General features: G+C 42.2%; 1 protein-coding gene across 6 annotated transcripts in view; it reads left to right on the top strand.

Annotated features, from left to right (window-relative positions):
* The window catches only part of CALD1 (caldesmon 1), a 200,506-nt gene that overhangs the window by 166,175 nt on the left and 12,009 nt on the right, over positions 1–22,322 (top strand). For 5 of the 6 annotated variants that reach the window (XM_005860703.2, XM_014535150.1, XM_014535151.1 and 2 more), the window contains 3 exons: positions 8,251–8,396; positions 12,832–13,090; positions 16,995–17,135. In XM_005860703.2, coding sequence (XP_005860765.1) covers positions 8,251–8,396; positions 12,832–13,090; positions 16,995–17,135 — 546 coding nt within the window. Of the gene's footprint in view, positions 1–2,031; positions 2,110–8,250; positions 8,397–12,831; positions 13,091–16,994; positions 17,136–22,322 lie in introns of all 6 variants that reach the window. The other variant, XM_014535154.1, reaches the window with a different exon arrangement.

Genomic DNA, 22,322 nt, shown 5'->3' with positions numbered 1-22,322 from the left:
GAGAGAGAGGAGGGAGGCAGAGGAGAGGGAGAGGGCTGAGGAGGAGGCGAGAAGGGCGGAGGAGGAGAGGCAGAGAGCAGAGGCAGAGAAAGCCGAGAAGGCTAAGGTAGAAGAGCAAAACCGTGCAGAGCAGCCAGAAGAGAAAAGGATCAAAGGGGAAAAGGGAGAAGAGAAAATAGACGGGAAATGGGTCAATGAAAAGAAAGGACGAGAAGATAAACATCAGACAGCTGTCCAAAAGAAACAGGTACAGTACACATTTTGCACCGTGCGTGTGTGTGATGCCTGCGACGTGTGAGAAATGTAACGCACATCAAATTTGGGGCTGAGGCCGCATTCCTATAAGCCACGTGCTTGATCATTTGGCAAGCTGTTCGGTTTTTTAGGCCATAGCACTCTGCAAGCATGAGGCAATCGATCGCTGGCCGAATAGTCGGTCAACCAAATTTACTGTTGCTCGGGGCTTGCTTGTTATGAACGCCAGAAAAATGAATGAACCCAAAGGTGATAAACTGTGGCGGTGCTGTGTTGACTTGTGGTTCTGCGCCAGCATCTAAACGCATTCCTTTTCACACCTTTACTTCTACCCATAGGTCTACATGAGGCAAAGGCATCTTAGCTCCTCAACCTTACCCATGGGTTTGGCATTTAATAAAAAATTACACATGTTGGGGTGGGAAACTGACAAAAAGAGAATCATGACCAGAAATAGCATCTTAAGAAGGCAAATATAAAACCCTCGCAATCAACTGATAATAAAGGAGGGAAAGAAGTCAGTTTGAGGATCTTTTTTAAAAAATGTCAAAACCATGATTGGCATCATGTAGACCTGAGCTTAATGTAAACTTGCAGAAAGCCAGGCACCTGGGGTGGCATCAGTCTATAATTGACGGGTAATTAAAAGCATAGGTGTTGCTTCTTTTACCATCTGAGTGACACATAAACGGGCATAGCCTGAGGAAGGGTGGAAATTGAGGGGAGGGGTGTGAGCGGCAAGAGATTTGTTTTTCTGTCTGCAAGTCTGCATTCAAAGCACTGTGCTTAACCGCCACCTGCTCGCATGCTCACCTCCCAGAAGAACGCTCTGTCACTAAGTATACTTTGCACTGAAGTGGTCTTTCACTCCTTCTTGTTATGAGGGACTCGTGAACACAGTCACTACGGAGAGGATTAGGAACCAAATGCACCAAACCACACACGAGGTTTGTAAACACGCCCAAGGAGCACCATGTCCCACTAGATATCAGTGAGCACAAGGGCAGGCACACGGGAAAACAACCGGGGGCGGGAGGAAAATACCCCCGGTTGCTGTCTGTAACCACGGGGGCCACGTGAGCACTGACACGGTTTGAGGATCTTTTTTAAAAAATGTCAAAACCATGATTGGCATCATGTAGACCTGAGCTTAATGTAAACTTGCAGAAAGCCAGGCACCTGGGGTGGCATCAGTCTATAATTGACGGGTAATTAAAAGCATAGGTGTTGCTTCTTTTACCATCTGAGTGACACATAAACGGGCATAGCCTGAGGAAGGGTGGAAATTGAGGGGAGGGGTGTGAGCGGCAAGAGATTTGTTTTTCTGTCTGCAAGTCTGCATTCAAAGCACTGTGCTTAACCGCCACCTGCTCGCATGCTCACCTCCCAGAACGCTCTGTCACTAAGTATGCTTTGCACTGAAGTGGTCTTTCACTCCTGCTTGTTATGAGGGACTCGTGAACACAGTCACTACAGAGAGGATTAGGAACCAAATGCACCAAACCACACACCAGGTTTGTAAACACGCCCAGGGAGCACCATGTCCCGCTAGATATCAGTGAGCACAAGGGCAGGCACACGGGAAAACAACCGGGGGCGGGAGGAAAATACCCCCGGTTGCTGTCTGTAACCACGGGGGCCACGTGAGCACTGACACGGCAAAAGAGAAGTCAGCCTGTGCCACATGCCGAGTGACCTGAGCACCTTCTCACTCGAGTAAGAGCTAGAAAGGGCTGCTTTTACATGCGTGATCTTACCATTCTTGAAAATGAAAAGGAAGAAGAAAAGGGGGCTAAAGTGCAGCTTAAAAGAGAAAAGTCCCAAGATGACAAGCCTGCCTTCAAAAAAGAAGAGGTAAATATTATTGGGAAATGACCTCATTAATGATAAAGTGGCAGAGAGAGTGTGCATGGCATTTCAGGTCGGATGACCTCTGATGTTTTTCAAGCCATGACTCAACGATTCATTGAATGGCGAAATCAGCTTAGAGCATTTCAAAAGTAGTTAAATGTGTCCATCGGCATTTTAAAAAAAGAAATAGAAGCTGTCAGGGAGCATTGTAGGCAGTAGACACTGCGTAGTGACATAAATTTTCATTCTTACTGTGGGTCATAGTCAAAAGCTTGAAAAACGCTTCTTTGCTCAATCTTCCCCACTTTCTATTCTTCTAAGTGCTATCCCTCCTCACCACCCCCTTGAGCCATCCTGCTTTCATTCCCATCAGGAAATATTTCCAACTGGCTTTGATTAATGATTTAACTTCTCAAAGGAAAAACACCCCCCACATCTCAGTAGAAAATTTGATGCATGGAAGATGATATTTGGTTTCCGAAAGAAAACTTGGGCAAAATGTTCTGCATTGCATTTCTGAGGCACACACAGGCACTGGTGCCAGGGTGTTGGACTGTATAGGTAAGTAACTGATAAGCGGACCAGAGGCTGCTGCAAAGAGAAGGTCATGACCTGATGTCCTCGAAGTGCCACATCAGAAAGCCCGATTTTGCTTTATCCATTGTGCTTATGTTTGCACCAATGAATCCTAAAAGTTGTGACAGTATCTAATGAGGTCAATGTATGTGAACATGGTAAAACTAAATTATCAAAAATGGAAGAATTTAAGCACTTTGCCCATGGACTGACCTGTAGCTATTGTTTTTAAATATGTTCTTATTGATTTTTTTTTTTTTTAGAGAGAGAGGAAGGGAGATGGATAGAGAGATAGAAACATCAATGAGAGAGGAACATCATCGATCGGCTGTCTTCTGCATGGCCCTCTCCAGGGATCAAGCCCAAAACCTGGGCATGTGCCCTGACCGGGAATTGAACTGGCAACCTCTTAGTTCCTGGGTCAACGCTCAACCACTGAGCCACACCGGCTGAGCTGACCTGAAGCTATTGGGAGCCAACTCAAATGGGGTCTTGCTACATTTCTCTACCCACTGTGGCATATGTTAAGAAACAGGAAGCCCTAGCCGGTTTAGCTCACTGGATAGAGCATCGGCCTGGGGACTGAAGAGTCCCAGGTTCGATTCCGGTCAAGGGCATGTACCTTGGTTGCAGGCACAACCCCAGTAGGGGGTATGCAGGAGGCAGCTGATCGATGTTTCTCTCTCATCGATGTTTCTAACTCTCTATCCCTCTCCCTTTCTCTCTGTAAAAAATCAATAAAAATTAAATAAAAATAAATAAAATAAAAAGAAACAGAAAAAAATCCATAATTGGAAAATAGATAACCAGATTAAATAGGGGGTGATTATTTTTTTAAGCATTTTTTCTAAAATGCATGTGAAAAGTAAAAACCCTTCGTTTCTGTTATATTTATTTTGTTTAAGATGCCTGTTCCTCCGTGCTTCTAAAAGAATGCATGGTGGTTTGGGAGTGAACACTGAATGTGAACTCTGTCCATTTAAAGGAAGGAGAAAGCGTAAATGCTAATAACTGGAAAACCGAATTTGGCTCAAATGAGGCAGCTAAGGAAATGGTTGAACATGTGGGAAAACAGTGTTCTCATTTTGTAACAGAAGAACACTACAAAAAAATGCAAGTTACCTCGGCACTAAACTCAAGCAGAAACGTCCCACAGGGTTCTTCTCTAGAGCTAGTGTTTGGTGAGGAAATCTTTACAGGAAGGAGAGGGCATGAAACCATAGCTCAGTGATTAAGTTTATGTTGGGGATGGGGAGCTGGAAAAGCACGTTTGGACTCTGTACTCTAAATGTAACTCATTTCATGAGGCTCTGATTGGCTTTCAGTGACCAGAGCATTCTGGTCTGTGTGCTGTGTGGGAGCTGGGAGGAGCTCACGCCGCTATCCAGATCCTCCCTTTTGCCTCTTTCCGATAAGGCCCCCCCATTCAACACTGTCCCCGGTACAATGACTTCAGAGCTGCCTCTTTCCCAGTTTGCTCTATAGCACATTCCACTGTCCCAAAACCCGTGACCCCTTTTTATACGAGGCCAGATAAGCTCCTCTGCACAGGATTAAAAAAATTTTTTGTTAATCTGCCATTCCTATTTTAACGTGGCGTACATAAACTACTAGTTGAATGACTAGGTTTTCCCCTCTCCAGGTAGCTGTGTGGTTGCTGTATATAGACGACTTTAAATCCTATTTTACGTGACTTAGCCATTTCAAACACCCTCCTCCTTTTTTTAATTTCCGTTTTGTTAAGAAAAAAAATTAAGAAGCCTTTTCTTTCAAGGAGCAATGCAGGATCGGTCAACCACGATAAACACAAACATCATGTAAGCCTTCTTAGAGAAAACATTTCCAGAAGTCGCTGCAACACCTTACAGAGCATCTTCTTTCTCCCACTGCGGTTTAACTCTTTTTTTTTTTAAGTGTAGAAAACATTTTATTGCTTGTGGCAATGGATGGCAGATGATCACCAACCTTGAAATTTAATGTAGCTTTTTTGTTCTCCTCTCCAATCATAAAATGTCTCTTTTTAGTTCTTTTTTTATTATTATTATTCTTTCTTTTCTTTTCTTTATTGATTAAAGTTCTTTTTAGTTCTTCACCCTAAAGCTCTCTCCCTCCCCCATCCCCCAACCTTCCCACACACACAGCCTTCGTCCGCCTCTAACAGAAAAACCGCTTCCGGGGGAGTTATTCCTACAATGTTGAAACTGACATTCATGCATCTAGTCCAAATCTCCCCAACGCTGGTGTGCATGCGAGCCACCAGGAGATCTTAGGGAACGCAGAACCTGACTCACTGGCTCTGGGTAGAGTCTGAGCTTCTGGTGAGGTCTGTGTTGTCCGTGGACCAGACTTTCAGTAGCAAGGACATTCATGAGTTATATATTGGACCCAAAGAAGGAACTGAGGCTTCTGAGTCTAACAAATGTGCATTAAAACCTAATCTGAAAAGAACAGTAACTTGCACCCGTTCTTGTCACTATTCTGGAATCAAATAATGCAAAACAATAAACTACAAAGACTGACATAGCAGTCCTTTATGACCTGCTCACTTGACACTTGGAATGTCTCTGGCACAGGGTCATGTCGCTGGAATTCCCTCCCACACACACCCATGTGTTATCCCATTGGATATCCCAAATACCCAGTTTTAGCCAAATGATCATATTTGGCCAGCCTTTCATTTGCTAATGTTATCTGTCCATGAAGCACATTAACTTTTTCAGAATACTTGGCTACCCACTAATCCATCAGCACAGATTTCCTGAATGATAACATTCTGACCTAGATCTAATGCTTTTCCCAAATGATTCAGAATCCCATGAGCTTGGGTTAAATCTGCTATCCAATCCAATCCACTATGCTCCTTAAAGTAATATGTAAATACATTGTGGAATTGCTTTACTTATTCATTTCCCAAAAAGATAAAATAATTTGCAAACTCAAATTATCATGCTTTCACTGGGAATTTTCCTAAGGAAGTCTTCCAAAAAGAATATAAACATAACATCCACCATAGCCTTTGCCGATAAAGGCAGAGCTTGAAGAAAACATGTATTGTTTTACAAATCTACTTTACATACATGTTTGGTTAGTAAATTAGATAATGCATTTGGGAAGAATGGAAATGTCTCTGACTCCAAAATAGGAAAAGTTAGTTAAAGGGTATTTCATCTATTTCACAACCCATGAGATTTGACTCCGAATTTGTTTCATGAGTTTTCTAAAATGGGACCCCTCTCCTCCCCAAATTTATATCCCCAGATACTTCCTAACCAAGATATATAATCCAGTCCATGGTTTCTGGGCTGTATCCAAAAATGGTAGACTAAGACAAGAAGAGACCCTGCCAGCTCCTGCCTGTCCATGGGTACTGATTTATGGTTGGGCCAGGACAGCCACCAAGCTGTAGAACAAGCCAGGAGCTTCCTTCTCCTCTCTGTAGCCCCTCATGGCAACTGAGAGGATAGGAGGGAAATGAAAGGATGAAGGATTAGGAAGGGATCATCTAGCCTAACCTCCACTTTTTATGTACGTGGAGTCAACATCTCAGAGAAGTTAGGTGACATAATCAAAGTAACACAGCTAGTTTGTCAATAGCACTGGAACCAAAATTCAGGTTTCCTGACTTCCAGACAAAACTCTCAGAGAGCATGGCAAAACAATAGCACCCTTCTCGAGCATGTCCAAGGGATATCATATCATACCCCTTGGAGAAAGGTTAAAGTTTTAACTAATTAGGGCAACATGATAATTGCCCATTAAATTACTGCAGAATAGTCCATCCATAGTAATTTAATCAAATAATACCCAAAGAAGGAAGTCAGGGAAAGGACTATTGAAGGCTCATCAGTAAAGATTTTTTTTTAAAAAAAAATACTTAGTAAAACATGCACATTAATAATAAATGTTCAGAGGGTATCTGAAGAATAACTGGACAGAAGTGAGTTCTCAGGGAAGGGGAGACCATCTAGGCAGCATCTAAAATCCTAAGCTCTTATGCCCCACCCTTGCTCCGTAGGCTCCTTTAGAACATTAGTGCTTTCTCTGTTTTCTTGAGCATGTCCAAGGGATATCATATCATATCCCTTGGAGAAAGGTTAAAGTTTTAACTAATTAGGGCAACATGATAATTGCCCATTAAATTACTGCAGAATAGTCCATCCATAGTAATTTAATCAAATAATACCCAAAGAAGGAAGTCAGGGAAAGGACTATTGAAGGCTCATCAGTAAAGATTTTTTTTTAAAGTACTCTACTTAGTAAAACATGCACATTAATAATAAATGTTCAGAGGGTATCTGAAGAATAACTGGACAGAAGTGAGTTCTCAGGGAAGGGGAGACCATCTAGGCAGCACCTAAAATCCTAAGCTCTTATGCCCCACCCTTGCTCCGTAGGCTCCTTTAGAACATTAGTGCTTTCTCTGTTTTCTTGGAAAGAGCAATGTGGAACCTCCCCCGTTTTCACACTCATCTTTTAAGAATGGGTGAGATGATATAGGTAAAGTAATTTGTACTCCTTTACCCCCCAAAAAAGCTATGTAAATTCAGTTTACTTTGAAATAATCTCTTATTTACCATGAGGAACTTGTAACGTGAAACCCAGAAAATATTAGTTAATACCTGTTCTTCATGTATGACCTTTTGTGATCCACAAGAATCACAAAACCACTTCTGTAGACTAAATTATTGCCTGCACTGGAAGTCAAGGTAAACCCTGGAGTGTCTCCCATCCCATTCTAACTTAGTGCTTTAGAGACTACAAACATGGTCCCACAGACCTCTGAGCCATCCCCTTGTGTCCTCTGTCCTGAAGATCCTAGTTACTTTTATAAAAATATTTTTTTATTAATTTCAGAGAGGGAGAGAGAGATACAAACATCAATGATGAGAATCATTGATCGGCTGCCTCCTGCACACCCCCTATTGGGATAGAAGTCCGCAACCCAGGCATGTGCCCTTGACCAGAATCGAAACAGGACCCTTCAGTCCGCAGGCCAACGCCCTATGCACTGAGCCAAACCAGCCAGGGCCCTAGTTACTTTTTTTATTAGGATACTAGGGTCATCCTCCTCTGATAGCAGCTAAAACTGGCTCGGCAGATCTGGTTAACCTGTCAGGTTTCCTCTTCTTTCCTCCTCAACTCATTTGTGTTCTTCACCCAAGAAGAAACCTGTCCAAGCAACCTGGGCATTTTCCCATCAAAGCCACCCCAATCATCGTTCTTTCCACTGGGAACTGCAAACCACTCATGTCAATGGAGTTCCAAGAATGTAATAGTTTTCAATGGTAACACCTCCAATGCTTTCTAAAATAAAGCCCCCAGTGAAATCAGGAATGATCTTGACTTCCTAAAACTGTGGTCAAGGTCTTTGCTCAGAGGCTGGAGAACCGTCGCTCATGCTCCAAGAATTTCCTCTGACCCCATCTCTACCACATCGTTCGACGGTGGTTTGTTTTACTTCTGAGGTTTCTATCTTCCTAGCACTCTGGGGTCTCATTTGGTGATACCAACCAAAACCTAATATGGTTTTTATTGTTATGTTTCTTCCTGATGTGTACCGTTGGTTAGATCAAAGATGAGAAGATTAAAAAGGACAAAGAGCCCAGAGAAGAAGTGAAGAGCTTCCTGGATGGAAAGAAGGGGTTTACAGAAGTGAAGTCACAGAATGGAGAATTCATGACCCACAAGCTTAAACACACCGAGAATACCTTCAGGTAAGACGTAGTGGCTCACAGCGACTGTGTTCACATGTGAAAAACAAATCAGCCTCCTATCCTGTGCCTCTGGACAGAAAGTGCTGAACAGGCAACATGCTTTTGTTGTGAGGTCATTGGCCATTGTCTCAGGGATACTCAGTCAGCAGGCCGGGCTATCGATCACTAACAGAAGACCACGGTCATTGCTCAGGCAAAGTGTAATCCACCTTTCCCATAATTTAGCAACGTAGGTTAGGCCTGGCATCCAAGCTTTTGTCCCTGACCTGATATGCTCATGGAAGATCAGTGTAGTAGAAAACAGTATGCCTGGAATTCATATCTTTGATTCATTCTCTATATGGTCCAGGCGACTTCCTAAGAGACCTTCGCAATACCATTTTCAAAATTGTATTTTCTAAAGGTTGTGGATAAATACTGCATTAAACTAGGATTGTTCTGTGGCCAAATATTTGGGAAACATTCGGTTAAACTGAGTCAATCATTTCTCTTTGCCACAGGACTTGGAAAGCACTTGGTGTTAGTTTGTATTGGGAACCTCTGAGAGGGAAGAAGAAGGCATCCGACTAATACTCCAGTTAGAACCCCTCTTGCATAGCTTCAGCTTCTCCTCCTCATCCCATTATGTTGAAAATCTGGGCAACTGATTTTAGGACAAGTAAATGAACACTTAGAGTTCCCAACCAATTTTGTAGAAGGACTCAAGTTGCAGATGCCCACTACGGACAATTCTCTGGGCCCCATTCCTACCTCTGGGCCCCATTCCTGCTGTGCCCCATGTTCTGGAAGAGTCTGGGTCCCTATAACGTGGATTTCCACGCAGCCTTGCCTGTAGACCCTGTGTTTCTGAACACTTCAAATAAGAAAGTCCCAAGCAGGTATTGTGTAGAAGTCAGACATGGGCCTCACAATGAAGCCTTTGTCACATACAGAAGCAAGCACAGCTACTGGGGAGGGATGTTTCCAGCCCCTCTAAGAAGCTGAGATGGGTCAACATCATTGCCCCCAAACAATTTTTCTATACAAAACTTTGAGCAGAAACCGCATCACATTTAACCAATAGAAAGCCTAAATTGACAAGAAAGTAGATATGAAAACTTAAGAGTTTATCAGGAATTTATGGAAAATCTAGAAAGCAAGTTGATTCGGGCAGGTAAGCCGAGCCCAGAGCTTGCTAAGTGTCAGCAGGTTATTGTTTTAAAGACCTAGAACAGCATCAAGTTCATGAGACATGTTTAATGAACATTACCTAACAGTGTTAGTGTTTTGTTGTTTGATAGTTTAAAACCTGTTTTGTGGGTATGAATACATTTTTCGTTAAGAGAAATAATGCTTTAAAAAAATCTGTCAGTAGAAAGTTTGGTTAACAATTAGCAAGCTTGCCAACCAGCTTTAGCCAAATTCAAATTAATAATTAACATGTCCGTTGTGTGGAAATCCAGGGAGTTGGGTAATTCCACCAAGAGAAAAGTCAGCAGGGATGCCAACAGGTTGCACACCGAGGACTCTGAAATGTGACTCTTTGATTTTCATCTTTGGGCATACAAAAATGACAGAAACATAAAGTTTTTGTTTAGCTGCCAACGTGTGTTAGTTTTAGTTTCAATAGAAATCGGTGATGATAGAAGCGGAAATGCCTGGTTTTGCTCCATGAAGTGAGGAGCTGGGGAGGAAGAGCCTCTATTTAGATTGGCAGAGTGTCTACCAGCCTAACTGAAAACAAGCTGTGTGTTTTTTGAAAATGTATTTATTTTTTTAAATATATTTTATTGATTTTTTACAGAGAGGAAGGGAGAGGGATAGAGAGTTAGAAACATCGATGAGAGAGAAACATCCATCAGGTGCCTCCTGCACACCCCCCACTGGGGATGCACCCGCAACCAAGGTACATGCCCTTGACTGGAATCGAACCCGGGACCCTTCAGTCCACAGGCCGATGCTCTATCCACTGAGCCAAACCGGTTAGGGCTATTTATTTATTTTTGTTAATCCTCACCCGAGGATATTTTTTCCATTGATTTTTAGAAAGAGTGGAAGGGAGGGAGAGGGGGAAAGAGAGAGAGAAACATCTATGTGGTTGCCTCCGGCAGGCTGGGGAGCAAACCTGCAACCCAGGTACGTGCCCTTGACCTGGAATCAAACTTACAACCCTTTCAGTGTGCAGTCCGAGGCTCTACCACTGAGCCACACCGGCCAGGACACAGCTGTGTTTTTATTGGTGAAAGGTCTGATGTTCTTCTTCACTTAAAATCCAATGAAGCCAAGGATAGCGGAGAGAGCCTTCTAGAAGAAATTTTCATATTACTCATGACACCCTAATGCTGAGGGCATGCCAGCACATGTGATCAGAGGTAATATGGACACAACTCTTGTTCCTGTTTTGAGCATAATTCCTGTGTTTGATTTAATTACTATCCCCTTTGATATTTCTGTTTTCTTATAACTGGGTCATTTTCTCTAAGAGATAACATAAAAATCTCAATTCAAGGAACAAGTTTATAGAGCTAGATTATACCAAGGTTTTATAGATAGTACAGAACAAGCATTTGTTTTGCTTTCTTTTTATTTTTTATATGGGAATTAAAGTTTTTTCTGATTATCAGAAAAATTGTACTCATTATAAAACATTCAGAAAATAGTACAAAAATAAGTACCCACCACCCAAAGATAACATTAGTAACATTTTTGCAGATATTTTTTATGTATATACATTCAAAATAGACACTCATATATAGGCAACATGTATATGTGAGTGTAATTATAAATCTACATTTTAAATTAATTCTTGCATTAGCATAGCAATGCACCTTAGCTAGCCTTCTATACCAACAAACGTAAGTCTACAGCGAATGATGTTAGCCTGTTCCACTGGATGGAAGTATGGTGATTTATTTAACCAGTCCCTAATGGTGGCATTCTGAATGTCCAAAATGAAGACTGAGCGACATCTAGTGGAATCTAGAGAAGTTTATACATGGCATGTGTTATGCTCGTCCAATTGAGCACTAACATAATGAACACAACAGAGCAAATGTCTCTGAAGATGGAAAGACCTTAGATTAACTGAGAGAGCAGATTTCCTCTCTGAAGTCACAAGCCTATAAACCTAGAAGACCTGAAAGAGCAACATCAAGTTTTAAGGGGCCGTCTAACTTTGATTGAGTCCAAAATAAAAGAATTCACTTTTTTTTAACCATCAAGTGCCTAGAATAAGATTTTTTTTATTATTGAATTTTAGAGAGAGAGGAAGGGAGAGTGAAGAGAGGGAAAAACATCGATGTAAGAGTGAAACATTGATTGGCTGCCTCCTGCACATTCCCCACTAGGGACTGAGTCAGCAACCGGCATGTGCCCTGACCAGGTATCAAACCAGAGACTTTTCCATACATGGGACAATGCCCAACCAACTGAGCCACACCAGCCAGGGCTAGAATACGATTTTTAAACATTTTAACCTCAGCTCTTAGTAAGAAATAAATTTTACATCATGACCCAGTCAGTGATGTCTACATGCATAACTGGAACCAGCATGTCAAGAAACGGTCATTTCCTTTGCTCTCGGCAGTGCTCTCTGATGTTTCCTAGTTCATTTTTTGTAAATGCTGATTACAGTCCACTGAATTGATTTTCTGACCTGCAGCTTGAAAAGCGTCATTCTAAAGGGCACGGTATATTCAGAACCTCAGTGTTTTAAAAGCATGTGATGTACACATGAGATCAATATTAGTAATTGTGTCATCTTGAACTATTTTCTGTTTTATTCTTCCTCTTGCTCCATAGCTAGAAACACTGTACCGTTCTCCACATGGAATAAATGGTGCTAGACAGTGGGAATTCATCTGTTACTCCGACAAAAGTGTGGGACACGGGCTACCTCTGTTCAGGTCTAGTTAAGAATGCCCTCACTACTTGTTCATGAGTATTTAGATAAGATTTTTTATGGCTAAATAATATTCCACTGTAAATATGTACCACTTTTTTTTTACCCATTCATCCATCAGTGAACACTTAGGTTGTTTCCATATCTCGGCTGTTGTAAATAATGCTGCAGTGGACATGGGGGTGCAGATATTGTTTGGAATCAGTGTTTTCCTTAATTGTGGGATCATATGGGAGTTCTGTTTTTAATGTTTTGAGGAGCCTCGCTACTTTTTTTCATAGTGGTTGCACCACTTCACAATCCCACTTGCCCCCATTGTATAGCTGAGAAAACCCAGGGTAAGTGGCAGCGCAGGGACTCAGATTCAGACCTAGAGATGCCAGCTGGGCCCCAGCCTACCCCCTGGGTCGGTGTGAGGATCTCCTGCCCAATGACAGACAGTGGAGATTTCTGTGTGGGAGGCCAAGCCTGCAGGCCCACATCCCCTCCCTCCAGGAAAGGCTACAGGCGGACATGTGTCAAACCCCTTTGCATCCGTTTCTCTCCCACCACCAGCCGCTCTGGAGGGAGGGCCAGCGAGGCCAAGGAGGCAGAAGGGGCTCCCCAAGTGGAGGCTGGCAAGCGCCTGGAAGAGCTGCGCCGCCGTCGTGGGGAAACTGAGAGCGAAGAGTTTGAGAAGCTCAAACAGAAGCAGCAAGAGGCAGCCCTGGAGCTGGAGGAGCTGAAGAAAAAGAGGGAGGAGCGAAGGAAGGTCCTGGAGGAGGAAGAGCAGAGGAGGAAGCAGGAGGAAGCAGAGCGAAAAGTCAGAGAGGAGGTAAGGAGAGCGCAGCCCGGCACCCCAACTCACTCAAGCCCCTGAATGCCTATCTCTGGTGACCCTTCTGGCCCAGGGGACAATTTCTTCCCTGGTGAAATGAAATGCTGCTGCTCTTTTGAGCATGGACTCTACGAATACATTTTAAGGATAGTAAACTTAACTGTGTGCTAAGCATGGTCCCAAAACCTTTATACATATTAATTTATCCAATTCTCATCAGAACAGGTAGTCTTGTCCCCATTTTACAGATGAGTAAAGTGAGGCACAGAGACATGTTTTTCTGTTTGTTCGTTTTGTAATTTTCCCAAGGCCCCACTTGTCTTACTCCATTACCCTATACTGTCCCTCCATAAAGAACTGTAGAGAGCAGAGAAGGATGGAAAAGGGTCTGCAGATTAGTTACAAGAATCAAGAGTCACATGATGGTTGTTTTTTTGGACATTTGAAGAATTTTTATAGAGAAGTTTTTAAAAATAGGTTTTGGGCTTTTTTAGTGGAAGAGTCTAGATGTTCAGTCAGGGGACAGTATGTGCTCTGTTCATCGCTGTATACCCAGGAAACAAACACAGTGCCAGGCATGTAGCAGGAACCCAGTAATTATGAGCCCATGAATTTGTTCCATATTTTAAGACAGAATTGAAAACAACAAATAAAGTTACCAAAAGGCTATTTTGAAAACTGAAAAAGTGCTTAACCACCTACAACTTACATTGCTATTTTTTACAAGGTGCCCATTTTTCTTTCATCCTGAGGTACATTATTATTCTCATTTTATGAGCAAAGAAATGGAAATCCAATCGTTTTGTTATCAGTGGGGTGCTCTCTGTGTCCCCACTGGTTGCCAAAGGAAGTGGGCTTCTTGGGGTGCAGCTGGAATAAGAATTTCCGGAGGCCCCCTGGGAGGATGAGGTATCGTGGAAAGTTTTATTTCTGTGGAATTAAACCCCTGAGTTTCCAAGGTCCCATCTCCCTCCATCTGCCAAGGAAAGAGTCCCGTTTCGTCCTCAGCAGAGCGAGGATTAAGGCCAGTGACCAGAGTTTCCGTTCCGTTTGCACAGTCCAGGCCAGCACCAGGCTAGCTCAGCTTGTGTTCCCAGCTGCAGTCCATTGCATGTGCGGTTCACATTTTGTGGGCCAGGCATGTGGCTTCTAGGGCCACGTGACTATGGAGGGAACATGGGTGAGTGCAAGAAGCAGGAGCAAAGCAAGAGAAACAAGAAAGAGAGAATCCCTTTGTCTCAGGGTTTTAACCTAAGATTTCGCACTGAAAGTGGCTCCAGCCCTCCAGCCAGTTATCTTTGTTTCCAGGTTAGACTGCCAGACAAGCACCTTCCCTACGTCACCCCGACTTTACTGCACATGCATCCTCCTTCTCCTTTGTCCCCCAGTGATTTGCAGGGAATAGACCGGTGGTTCACTGTGGAGCATGAAGTTGCAGCTTCCTGGTGAAGCTGCCCAGATGACCATGCTTATCATGCCTGGCCTCCCCTTGGCTCCTTTCCTATTATTAATATTAGCTAATTGCAGTGAAATTGGTTTAAGTGGCTTGTGTGAAGTTACTTGACTAATACGCTGGCCTCCCCTTGGCTCCTTTCCTATTATTAATATTAATAATTAGCTAATTGCAGTGAAATTGGTTTGAGTGGCTTGTGTGAAGTTACTTGACTAATACATGGTCGGATCAGTATTGGGACCCAGCTTCTGCACATTAGCCTGTGTCGAGTAACACTCCCTCCACGTTCTGCATGGAGTAGGGTTCGGTATCTGAAAGAGGAGCCACACAACAAATGAGAGAGAAATGACACGAGATAATTTTGCAATATTGGAGGACCAGGCGGGCCAGTCCCGAAGGACTTCCACCCATGCTCAGGCTGCTCCAATCTTTTATTGATCTGGAGTAGCCCTTAGGGTAAGGAGGTTTCAATGACACACAGATCAGCAGACAATTTCCAGGAATAGACAAAGTATCTGATTAGCTCATCAGTAGATGATTTCCAGGAATAGGCAGAGTATCTGATCAACAATAATCAACAAGGATCTACATAAGTATCTAAGGAATTAAGTGAACTAAGGTGGGGATGATGCTTCAACTATTATTACCTAAATTAACTGGGTGGTTCCTAGATTAACTGGGTGGTGCACAGTTCTGACCTCTGCTAGGACTTCAAAGGTTACTAGCTTTTGGGGGTCTCTGTCTAAACTCAGCTAGTGAAGACAATGAATGGACTCCGGCAGCCTGGAACTCTTCTCACTAATCTTAGGGAACACTGATCTCCCATCATCCAAAAGATGCAGAAAGACTTCGTTTCTTTCTGACTTGGGTCCTATGTAAACATTCCCTAAACTGTGTGGAAAGTTTGGATAAATGGTTCCAAAATCTCTTCCAAGTCCAGCTGTCCATGCGCCAATGATCTCTGGTTGGGAAGTAATGGGGATGAAAGAGCGTTAGAACCAGAGTGTTAGAACCAAACATACCTGGGCTCGTATCCTGACAGCCCCTTGCAAGCTTGGACCTTGGGAGAGTTACTGGAAGACTCTGAGCCTTCTCTTCCTTATCTGTGAAACACCTACTTTCAAGATGTTGTGATGACTAAATAGGTCATTGTATTCACAGTGCCTGGTACCTCATAGGCCCTGAGGAAGTGGCAGTTATAATCATTGTTATTATTAGTTAGAGGAGATTACCAGTGAAGGCAGAATGAATTCTTAGGATTGGATTGAGTTGGAGATTATTTTTTCTCACCTCCTGCCAATAAAATGTAGACTGCATGGCTTAAAAGCAACAGAAATTATTTCTCACAGTTCTCGAGGCTGAGAAGTCCAAGAGCAAGGCCTGCAGATTCTGTGCCTGGTGAGGGGAAGCTTCTGGTCATAGACGGCCATTATCTCGCTGTGTCCTTACGTGGTGGAAGGAGCCAGGGAGCTCTCTGGGGTCTTTTTTTAAGGCACTAATCCCACTCATGGGAGCTTCACCCGCAAGACCTAATCACCTGTTAATGTTGTCACACTGGGGGTTTGGATTTCAACCTATGAATTTTGGGGAGACACAAACATATAGTCTATAACACACAGGATCCTTCTGCAACATCCTCTGACAGGTGGACATAAATTCTCTTCTTGAGAACATCCAGTGAAACAGATCTCACAATTTGAAAATTACAAAAGACCATCTAAATCTCTCAAAATCGTTCACAGAGGATGTGTGACTTAATCAGAGATCTGGAGTTTTTGCCTGAGAGAGAAGTAGGGGACACTATTTTAGGCCAGGAATGAAGGCACAGAGGGGTAATGAGACAGGTTGTGAATATCTGTGATTTCACCACTATGGTGCAATACCTACCTCATTTCAGGTTTGTCAAACCATCTAAAATAATCTACTCTGTTGAGGTAGGCACAACCATAAAATCATCTCTTGTACAATTTGACAAATGTGGTACCATAGATTTATATAACTTTGCACATAAGTTGTCTCACTTGTCTTCACACTCTCCTAGGAACTAGGAAGGTGAGATATTTATATGAATTTCACATAATTCAGAAGTGAAAGGTCAATGTTAAATGACTTGACAGGATGATGATAATGGTGATCACCATACTGAGCACTAGTCTAAGCATTTTACATGGGCTCATTAAAGCCCTGTTCAGTGGTTTCTATTATTATCCCCATTTTACAGATGAAGAGACTGAGGCACAGAGCAGATAAGTAATGTGGTCAAGGTCGCAGTTGGGAAGTGGCAGCACCAGGTTTAACCTCTAGTGACCACCCTTGAGGACCCAGTGCATTCATTCTAGAACCTGGGTCTTTTTTCTCTGGGACTTGTGCCCTTTCTTCTACAGCACCCATTCCCCTGGGCTTGAACCTGATGTTGATGTCTTTGTTACTTGCTCTTTCCCTCTTAAGGAAGAGAAGAGGAGGCTAAAGGAGGAGATTGAAAGGCGAAGGGCAGAAGCTGCTGAGAAACGGCAGAAGATGCCCGAAGATGGCTTAGCAGAGGACAAGAAACCTTTCAAATGTTTCACTCCCAAAGGTTCATCTCTCAAGGTATTTTCCCCCCAGAAAATCCTCCTTTTAATACCGCTACTATAGTATCTTAGAAACTTGATTTTAGCCTTTAAGTTATTGATTATCCCAAGCCTTTGCTCCATTCATCTTTTTGCTCCTTCGTTCAGCTATTTCACAGCTTTTCTTTGTTTTCAACATATGCAAAAGAGAGAAATAAAGTGGGGAAATGTGTATCTGTTGTTTATTAGATGCTTTGGTACACGTTAAAAAGGCCATCAGCGATTATCTCTGGATCTCACTGACCCACGCTCCCCAGCTGCCTCGTTGCTTTGAGCAGTTGGAAAGGGAAACATTTATAAAATGGCAAATACATTGTAAAGGTTATGCTGTTTTTCACACTCGCCAATCATTTTTTCTTTGTCTTTATTAAAGCAGGGCAGCTGGAAATGGTACCGTTCAAATTTGAAAGCTATTATAGGGGAGGAGATTCGACTTGGAAGGGTCCTTTGCCAGGATGAGTTTGGTCCTACTACTGCCTTCATGGAGCATAGCTCCTAATCGATGTCAGACAGAAGTGCTGACAGACGAGAACGAGTGGGGAAAACTGATTTAAGGGAATAATGGGTTAAGATGGGAAAAGAGCACAGACTCAAGAAAGTACTGTGATCTACATTCAATCTGCCATTGCTTTTAAATACATTTTCTGTTCATGAGAGTTAACATGCATTGAGCTCCCGGCACAGTTAATATACTCAATAAGTATGTGGATATATGAATGAATGGATATAGGAATGAATGACTCTTCAGAGATAGGAACTCTTAACCTTTTATTTCACCTTCATTTTCCATCAACCTTGTTAGGTCACAAAGCATTGATAATGGGCAAAGCCAGTACAGAATCACAGCCAGGCTCTAGCCGGTCAAAGTGTGTGTGTGTGTGTGTGTGTGTGTGTGTGTGTCTGTCTGTCTGTCTGTCTATCAATGTGTGTGAGGTTTTATCACTTGACACACGAAAATGACCAAAAAACAGTTACATTTTACAGTTATTACCTGTTTCATATGAAAATCAGCATGTTTTATCCCTAAATAATCTCACTTATTCTTCATGTACTTTTGGGCCCCTTCATAGTTCTGATACATCTCAAAGAAACTACTTATGGGCAAGGTCTTTTTGAGGGGGAATCCAAACTAAGCCACCGGGGAATGTTATTATTTAATACAGACTACCACAGAAGTGAGATCTCAGAGCTGACAGAATGAGGAGCGGGCGGCTTTGTAGAGTAAGTGAGCTTCATTTAGGGATGCCAAAATTTGAATTTCACAGAATTTTTTTGTGTCACAAAATATTACCCTTCTTTTGATTTTTTTCAACCATTTGACAATATAAAACATTCTTAGTTTGAGAGCTATGTGAAAAGCAAGGCCTGCAAGTCAGAACCGCGCTCGGTTCAGGCTACCTCCGTGCAGCCACTGGTGTCCTTTCTGCTCCTGATCCAGGCCCTTTTGTTCCTGACTCATCAATATTGAAAGAAAACCACATTTTTTTTAAAAAAAAAAAATAGATTTTTATTGATTTCAGAGGGAAGGGAGAGGGAGAGAGATACAGAGCATCAATGATGAGAGAGAATCATTGATCGGCTCCCTCCTGCACACCCCCTACTGGGAATTAAGCCCGCAACCCGGGCATGTGCCCTTGACCAGAATCGAACCTGGGACCCTTCAGTTCGCAGGCCAACGCTCTATCCACTGAGGCATAACAGCTAGGGCCACATTTTCTATTTCCCTCTAAATCCCACCCAAGCTGAACGTTCCTTGGACAGTCTTGGTAACACGAGGAAAATGGTAGTGACCTAGACTTCTCATTTCTACTCTTTGTTCAGGAGAAACTACAATCCATCCTCCTCCTTCAAATATCTCCTCTCAACCAGGTTTTTCAACTTACTTCCCTAGTCTTTCCATCAACCAGACTCCTGGGCCCCCAGGGGGCCATTTAGCTACTTCCTCTAGAAGAGAGGCATGTGTGAGCAGTCAAAGTAGATGCATTTGCAAAGCAAAACATTTTAAACTTCTATACAACAGAGACATGCTTTCAGAAACGGACAGTTTCTTGCACCATAGTGTGTGCTTTGAAGAGCTTGTGTGGCTCTGCTTTTGTTATGGGTGGGTGTCCTCTAATTTCCTAACCTGTTGCTGGTAGAAGTGGGCTTCTTGGGATGCCACAGGAATAAGAATTTCCTGAGGCTCCCACGGGAGGATGAGGTATTATGGAACGCTTTAATGATGAGGTAACATTAAGGGAGTTCACCTTCAGGATCCCATCTCCCTAAGTCCCGCCATGAAAAAGTCCCATTTTGTCTTCAGCAGAGCTAGGATTAACGCCACTGCCTGGAGCCTCTGCTCCATGTTGAAGCCCAGTCCAGTCCAGTCCAGCACCTGGCTAGCTTAGCTTGTGTTCTAGCTGCAGTCCATTGTGTATGGGGTCCGCATGCCATGAGCCATGCGACTGCTTCAGGCCACATGGCAGGCTAGCGCAGATCATGGAAAAAGCAAGTGTCAGGAAGCAAGAGCGAAGCAAGTGGAACAAGAGAGAGAGTATTTCTGTTTGGGGATTTTAACCACGGCCTTATCCAATTAATCCTTCAGGATTTCGTACGCTTACAGTGGCTCCACCCCCTCTAACCAATTATCTTCGTTTCCAGGTTAGACTGACAGGCAAACATCTTCCCTATGTCACCCCTGACTTCATTGCGCATGCATCCATCTTCCCCTTTGTTGGATCCCTTTCCGCAGTGAACTGCAGGGAATGGACCAGTGGTTCCCTGGGGAGTGTAAAGTTGCAGCGTCCTGGTGAAGCTGCCCAGATGACCATGCTTATAATGTCTGGCCTTCCCTTTGCTCCTTTCCCGTTTTAATATTGATAACTAGCTAATTACAACAGTAACAGGTTCATATTCTACAATTGAATTTTTGCAATTGTTGATACTCTTGGCCCTGCAACTTTTATAACTGCTCACAAGTTAACATTCTAGAATGCCAGTGGGAGGAAAAACATTTCATATTTGACCTCAAAATAATATCAACTAATGTATTTTGTTAATTCTCATGACTTCTATTCATTGTCTGGAAAACCCTGAACCTGGTTGCTCGTAGTTCAATGATGTTAGCAGTGATGGTTTGATTTTTTTTTACATAATACATGCAAAGAATAAATTTTAAGTAAAATAAATTTAAAATTTTGTTTTTATTGTTATTGTTTTCATATGTTGGTGGTGGAGGGAGTATGGAGTAAGGAGAAAATAATAGTACGCTTTTTCGCCAGGTTTTATCCAGACAACACTGCTACCATTGGCCTTCAGAAGAACCAATGTTCCTCATTAAAATTGTACAGAATGTTTAATTTACATATTGTTATATTACCTAGAGTCACCAAGTTCAGGAATTTTCCAACAAGAGTGCATCAGTAAATAGATGGTGAGGCCGGACAAAATGTGATAATGAAGTCAAGCTGTATTAAATATTGTAGATAGGAAAGGAGAAGGTGGAATCTGAGAGCCTCTGTAATTTGAGTATATGTGATGGCCAAGATTAACAAAATGATCCCTGACTCGAATGATGCTGGAAGTGCTACCAAGAACAAGTCTCACCTCTGGCACCACCCTCCACTGTGCTTCTGTCTGCTAGAAATGTCCTCTGCCCTTTAACTCATGCACTCCCACCCTCACTTTCATAAACTCATTTATAAAACTATGTAAACAATAAACTACAAATCTCAGCTCAGGTATCAAAATATCTCAAAAACCTTCTCCAACCCCTCTCCCCCTCCCCCAGGTAGTCACTTCTCCCATAGCTACAGCATTGTCCTATCCTTAATATGGTACCAGCATTGAATTTTAAACATTTTATTTCTAGGTTCTACTAGTCTCTCCTAATAAAATGTGTTCTCTTTAAAGAATCTAATACATCATTGGGTGTTGAACTTTATGTAGTAGGTTTTCAACATAATTTATTGGTTGGTTGTTTGACTGATAGGCTGACAAGGTTAAAGGTAGGATGGATGGATGGATGGATGGATGGATGGATGGATGGATGGATAATATTAAAAGTTCCAGTGCATTGTGTGTATTTCAGCTTATTCAACTGGGAACTTTTTCTCTAGAAGTTTATATTAGTTTAAAGTTTTAAGTTTATATTAAAATTTAAAAAATTAAGATTTAAGATTCTCTACACCCCATAATCTCAGGGACACCTATAGCACTTTCTTGGTCACAACTGTTTGCTAATACTGACAGGTGATGTGTGGCAGAGATTATTTCCAGCCTGGAGTTGGGTATCATAAGGAGTCAACAATATTTGCTGACTATAAAGAACATCTGGATTTAGGTGGTGCCGTTTCAGTAAAATATAATGTTTGATTTAGTAGCTTTAGTTTTAGCAAAAAGAAGTTCCTAGCTTTAAAAAAAAAAAGAATATATTAAAGACTAATGAACTGCCCAACTAGTGTATATCCATCACAATTTCTCTGGGTTTATTTTCTTGTTTCCCATTTGGGCTAATGGGGGCTTTGTGGGAGGCCTCAGCCATCACTGATGAGCTGTGCCCCAATCTCACTCCACCCCCACCCCATCTTCTACTTTCAGGGCAAATTAAGTTCAGCAAGAGGCTTGACAGCTATCAAATCAGGAAACCAGGCTAGGCCCTGAGTGAATAGTTCCCAGTCCCTGGTTATCTTTCTTATTTGACCCTATTACATACCAAATATATGGTCAAAACATTGTGGAAGTTTTTCTTAATCAAAGAGCATGGTATATCTATACTCATAAAAACATGTCCTAAAGGGTAACAGCATGTATTGTTTTTTAAATTGTTGCTAAGAAAGTAGATCTTAAAAGTTCTCATCACAAAAAGAAAAAAACAATGTTGTCAGGTGATGGATATTAACTAGACTTATTGTGGTGATCATTTTGCAATATATTCAAATATTAAATCATTATGTTGTACACCTGAAACTACTAATAATATAATATTACATGTCAATTATACCTTAATAAAGAAATAAGTAGAAAAAATTTTAAAGTATGCCAGGAGGCAAAAAAGAAATTATTGCTATGGTCTTGAAATGCAATTATTTTACCATTGATTTAAATTATCTCAAAGGCATTTTTACTCCATTTCTGTCTGGTCTTCAGTTTGCCTCCAGAAATTCATATTCCTCTCCACACTTTCTCT

The sequence above is a fragment of the Myotis brandtii genome, unplaced genomic scaffold, assembly GCF_000412655.1.
Source record: "Myotis brandtii unplaced genomic scaffold, ASM41265v1 scaffold1384, whole genome shotgun sequence".
NCBI classification, from domain to species: domain Eukaryota; kingdom Metazoa; phylum Chordata; class Mammalia; order Chiroptera; family Vespertilionidae; genus Myotis; species Myotis brandtii.
This window is presented reverse-complemented; position numbering and strand designations above follow the sequence as displayed.